Source organism: Crotalus tigris, unplaced genomic scaffold (assembly GCF_016545835.1).
Source record: "Crotalus tigris isolate CLP2741 ecotype Arizona unplaced genomic scaffold, ASM1654583v1 scf7180000024342.5246164, whole genome shotgun sequence".
Classification (NCBI taxonomy): domain Eukaryota; kingdom Metazoa; phylum Chordata; class Lepidosauria; order Squamata; family Viperidae; genus Crotalus; species Crotalus tigris.
The window spans coordinates 4,547,755-4,553,754 of record NW_024100512.1 but is presented as its reverse complement, the minus strand read 5'-3'; the positions used below and the strand labels follow the sequence as shown (position 1 = coordinate 4,553,754).

The 6,000-nt window shown below is 39.3% G+C and overlaps 1 protein-coding gene across 1 annotated transcript in view; it reads right to left on the bottom strand.

The window, feature by feature from the left end:
- Window positions 1–270: 270 nt before the first annotated feature.
- LOC120300520 (monoacylglycerol lipase ABHD6-like) overlaps window positions 271–6,000 on the bottom strand; it is a 30,311-nt gene continuing 24,581 nt past the window's right edge. Inside the window, exons 10-12 of the mRNA XM_039326678.1 lie at window positions 4,728–4,782; window positions 3,795–3,895; window positions 271–1,076 (exon numbers count right to left, since the gene is read on the bottom strand). Of these exons, the coding sequence (XP_039182612.1) occupies window positions 900–1,076; window positions 3,795–3,895; window positions 4,728–4,782 (333 nt within the window). The 3' untranslated portion in view covers window positions 271–899. The remainder of the gene's footprint in view (window positions 1,077–3,794; window positions 3,896–4,727; window positions 4,783–6,000) is intronic.

Genomic DNA, 6,000 nt, shown 5'->3' with positions numbered 1-6,000 from the left:
TGGGATAAAATTCTACCAAACAAATGAAATACTCAGTGCATCTCAGTGCATGTTATGTGGCAGGTGCCTACCTCAAAGTCACACAAAGACTATTAGCTACTTTATGATATTGCTGCTCAGGAGTGTACAGGTAGTCCTCGACTTATGACCAGAACCGAACCTCAAATTTCTGGTTGCTAAGTGAGACACCTGTTGAGTGAGTTTTTCCCCACTTTACGATCTTTCTTGGCACAGTTGTTACATGAATCACTGCAGTTGTTAAGTTAGAAACACAGTGGTTAAGTGAATCTGGCTTCCACGTTGATTTTGCTTGTCAGAAAGTCACAAAAGGGGATCCCATGATCCTGGGAACACACTGCAACCATCATAAATATGAGCCAGTTGCTGAGCGTTGTAAATCCGAAAAATGGTCACGAGTCACTTTTTTCAGATGTGTTGTAACTTGAAATGGTCATTACACGAATTGTTGTAAGTCAAGGACTACCTGTAGTGTTTCTATAGAGTGGCATTCCACTCTATCTAATCATTATGAACTGACTGTTGTACTGTGAGCTTTGTTAGAAAAGATGGATCAATTCTTGATCGGTCTTTATGAAATGGTGGTGCAAAGCTTTGTTCTCTCTAGGTCAGTGTTTCCCAAACTTGACAATTTTAAGGCATGAGGATTTCAACTCCCAGAATTCCACAGCCAGCAACGCTGGCTGTGGAATTCTGGGAATTGAAGTCCACATGCCTTAAAATTGTCAAGTTTGGGAAACACTGCTCTAGGTCCTCACCTCCTCTGCTACCTATTAAGTATCTTGAGTCGTAGTTCCCATTGGACCAGCCAGAGAAGTCAACATGGGGCTGGTGGTGAGGCAGACCTTGCCTGTCTCCAGCCATCTGGCACTTCCTGAGCCTCAGGCCACCTTCTTCTGCTTGGCTGAGTCACAGACTGAGTTGTAGAATTCTAAGAGGAGCCTTGCAGAGGTCCTGGGCCTCTCCAGGGTTATGAAATGTCCACATTTCTCCAGCCAACGCACTTGGGAATTAGGAATGGCATCCGCCAAAATGTCTGCACCCGAAGAATCAAAGACCTACAGAACAAAGAAATATTGAATTTCCTCCTCCCCTTGAAAGTATTTTTAAAGTGCAATAATAATAATAATAATAATAATAATAATGACAAAAAAGTCTGGATAGTGGACGTGGCAGTGCCTGGAGACAGCAGAATAGACGAGAAAGAACTGGGGAAGATAACAAAATACAAAGACCTACAAATAGAAATAGAAAGACTGTGGCAAAAGCAAGCAAGGGTAGTACCAATAGTCATAGGCTCCTTGGGTGCAATCCCAAAACAACTGGAGCACCACTTGAACACCATTGGCATTGACAAATTCGCTATTAGTCAATTGCAAAAGGCGGCCTTATTAGGAACTGCTTCCATCCTGCGACGATACCTGTAATACCATCAAACATCCACATCTGCCTATCCCAGGTCCTGGGTAAGGACTCAATAGGTAGACAAAATGCCAAATCCAGTCTGAACATCTGGCTGACTGTGCAATGATCCATAATGATGATGATGATGATGATGATGATGATGATGATGATGATAAAGTTGGAAGGGACCTTGGAGGTCATCTATACCCATGGTGGCGAACCTATGGCTCCTTATTTGAAAGATATTAACTAATGAAGCTGCTGAATTCTATTATGCATATTATTGTTTCTTCAAGGACAGAGTCATTAAGCTTGATCTTCCCTTTATTAAACCTTTTAGGTGGGTATCAATATATCTGAATTCTCTTGGCTTAAGTCTTTCTGTGTAAAATCTTTTTTTTTAAGTTTTATTGATTTTCTAGTTTTACACTTAAGTATTTAAAAAGCATCATGGCGGCTGGAAGTGGCATCTACACAAAGAACTGGTTGTTCACATATCTGAATCCCACCACTGGGTGTAGACAAGTCAAAAGTTTCAAGCAAAAACCATGCAATTCGTCTTCACCTGATGCTGACCATTTTTTGATCTTCCTTGCTCATTTCTCCTGTTATTACTAGTTCTTTCATTTCAGCTTATTTTTTATTCTTATCCATCTCCTTTAACCAAGCTGAGACCTTGTTGTATGGTAGAAATGTTTCTGATTGCATTGAAATAGGAGATTCTGCCTATAATTTGCAATTAGAGCTTCATATATGCTGATCTTCTTGACTATAGCTATTGTTTCCTGTGCTTTATTATTTCCAGTGCTTCCTTGATCTTCCTTCTTTCTAAGTGGTATTTTTTGATTAGGTATGCTTTGATCTTCTTGTTCTTCAGTTTCTTTTTTTTCATCTGTTCTAATTTGCTTGCATCAGATCTCAACTTGCTGAACTTATTTTCCAGTCTGATCTTCCATTTCGGTGGCTCACTATTTGGCTTTTTCTTCTTCTTTGTTGATTTTGCATCACAGATATTCAGTTATAACTGCAGCTGTGCTGTACATTGTTTGATTTGTTTCTTTTTTCTTTCTTTCTGCCTCTTGGAGAAAAAGTCTTTAATCCTTGTGCTAGCTGTTTCTTTGGAACAAGCTTCAATGCAGGCAGCCATATTCTGATGTTTTTGTGCTGTTCTAGATGCTCAGTTATTCTACTTCTTTAGTTAGAGGGCTTTGTTCTTTCCAAGGCAGGGGACAATGTGCCTGGTTTCCAAATGAAAACAATTCTATGTCTCTGCTGGATTCCTCAACTGCCCACTCCCTCTGGTTTGCCTTTATAATCTGAGTTACTTCTGACAAGGCTTTGATTTCTTTGCCCTGGGTAGACCTTTGCAGTTCTTCCAATTCTGCTTCTGTGACTACTTTATTTCATATTATAAATCTATGCTAATCTGCTAACCCCTGTTCTGTTATTTCTAATTCTAGATGTTGTTCTTTCCAGAACTGTTTGGTACAGTTGAACTTCTGGCAGAGCTTTCACCTTCCTCATAGCCCACAAGACCCACAACCATGTCAAGGGAGTGCCTCACTGGGGGATGATGATGATGATTAAAAATCTCCCTATTTAACTCTTCACCTTAGCCCAGAGGTAGGCAACCTCGGCTCTTTTATGATTCATGGACTTCAACTCCCAGAATTCCTGAGTCAGCATAGCTGACTCAGGAATTCTGGGAGTTGAAGTCCATGAGTCATAAAAGAGCAGAGGTTGCCTACCCCTGCCTTAGCCCAAGAGGAAGAAATAAAACTTTTTTGTTTTCTTCTCTCTCTCTCTCTCTCTCTCTCTCTCTCTCTCTCTCTCTCTCTCTCTCTCTCTCTCTCTCTCTCACACACACACACACACACACACACACACACACACCTGTCAATGATTTCCAAAATCATGAAATCAAATTTTTCGTTTTCATTTAATTTGTAAATTTCCTAAAGAAATAACAAAAATTACCCTCACCTGACCCACCTAGTGAGGAGAACAAGGTCTCTCTGGGTCTGAATTTGGGGGATAAAAGAGCAAAAAAAGTACTTTAAGCCTAATAGGCTGCTTTGATACTTAAAAGCCTTGAAGTCTCCCAAATAAATCCTCATCCTGCCCTTTTCTGGAGTGTGGCCCTCAACAAGCCATGCGAAGTCCTCACACTAATGAAAATGATTCTTTTCTGCTATCTAAGAAGGTGTGTGCTTCCAGCCCTTCCTTTATTGGTGGACATCACATTGCAATATAAAAAAAGGCAGGCACTGAGCCTTGAATTTGGGCCAAGTAAAATTCTCTAGTAATACAATAATTTCCATTGTTGTTAGGGTTTCCTTGCACAAAACCCCAGATACACATAAATCCCTTACCTTGTCCTCCTTTCCCCAAATAATCTGGGTGGGAGCTTTGATTTTCCACATCTTCTCATGGAGGCTGTACCTTGATTCAGTGCTGGTGAGGTCCAGAAAACCTTTCTCAATAAAAGGAAGCAGAATTGGTTTGTTTCTTTCCATTTTTAACGAGCAGTGAAAATGGGCTTTGCCTGTTTCTGATCTTCTGTTTTCTTATAAATAACAAGATGAGTTAAATTTGATTAAGGAGCACTTGGCTGGAACAGTAACTCGAACCCTTTGCTATCCCATTTGGCTGATTAAATGCCAGTCCAGCAGCTTTGCCAACTTGCATCTCTTTAGTATAGCTGGACAATAATCTCTGAACTCCACACCCAATGGGCATTAATTGACTGGGAATTATGGGAGTTATATTCCTAACACCCTTGGAAGGCTTGTAAATTGGGAAAGGCTGATCTATGATGATTACAAAGGAGATACGAACTGTAGGACCTCAGTATGCAGAGTGGTACAACTATATCATGGTAGTGTATCAAGAGACAACTGATTTTCCCAAGACTATTTAACATTTTAAAAATCAAGAATCAAGTGTCAAATTCTACCTATAAATAAAGAGAATTTTCCGGACATTGAGAACAATTAACCAGTGGAATGGCTTTCTTTCAGAAGTTGTGGGTGCTCCATCACTAGAGGTTTTCAAGAAGACTTTGAACAGCCAAAGTCTGATATGTTACAGGGTCTTCTGCTTGAGCAGGGGTTGGACCAGATGACCTCAAAGCTCTCTTCTAACTCTGTTATTCTATGTTGTCAAATATAACATGCAAATACAATCAACATGTGCTGAATGAAGAGTTGATGTTGGCTGGTGGACCCTGGATTCATTATATTGGTGCTAAATGTAGGCTTGTCTTTCTGAAATGTGGGCTGGTCCATATTGTGTCTTGTACTTACATTTTACAAAAACTGACTTATGTGATCTCCGATCTTCAAGATATCCCTTTAGGAGCTAAAAGGGGAGAAACCAAAATGGCAAGTCAGAAGTTATTATTTATTTATTTATTTATCAGACTTATATACCGCTTTAAGTGAAAGCACTCTCTAAGCGGTGTACACCAGTAAGCAATGTATATATATATATATATATATATATATATATATATTTACATTGCCCCCAACAATCTGGGTCCTCATTTTACCTATCTCAGAAGGATGGAAGGCTGAGTCAACCTTGAGCCGGTGAGATTTGAACCGCTGACCTGCTGAACACAGTCAGCTAAAGTGGCCTGCAGTACTGCACTCTAACTGCTGCGCCACCTCGGCTCATTATTTTTATTTATTTTATTTATTAAATTTATATAATGCCCATATCCCCTATAGGGCAACTCTGGGAGGCTTACAGAATAAGTTATATTGTATTGAATTACGTTGGAATCAAATTTGCAATTTCTTAAAAGTTTTTGAAATGTGTGAGCAGCCAAGCATAAATATGCCTATTCCCAACTCTAGGGACACCAACATGATGAAACAAGTATCACATTTTTCTTAGGCAAGTTTGCCCTTTCACATTTAAATCATGACATCGTATGCAAATACATAAGGAATGGTCCTTGAGTCACTGTGTTGTACATTTTGTCATTTACTCTGCACCAATGTAACCTATGTTCAGCAAAGTTGGATATGCACAATTACATTCCCGATTAGCAGTTCATTGCTTTATTGGTGAGTATAGTTCTTTTCACTGAAGTCCCTTTTATCCTATAAAAGTCATTTTGAAAACCAGTCTTATCTTGCATATTTCACAGAGAGGGAGGCGCTCAATATTAGGCTGGATATTTTGATGAAGATCATGGTTCAAGCCCATTCTTGACAATTTAGTCAACAATGAATAAAGCACAATTGAACCAGTAGGTAAAAAAGAGGAAGATGGTCTTGGCAAAAATGGTTAATTTTTTAAAAATATCTATGGGCAGTTTCAGTCAAGCACAGCTGAGAAAAATTAAATCTGTAGTCCTCAGGTTGCCTGTTTAATTTCTAGCCTTGTCATAGAATCCTAAGAATGCTTTTTTCATCAAAGTCAACTGGATTTTGTTTTGCCTTGAAGACATTTCACTTCTCATCCAAGAACATTCTTCAGAAATTCTGAAGAAGCTTCTTGGATGGAAACCGAAATGTCTTCAAGGAAAAACAAAGTCCAGTTGCCTTTGAAAATGCACCTTTGGGACAA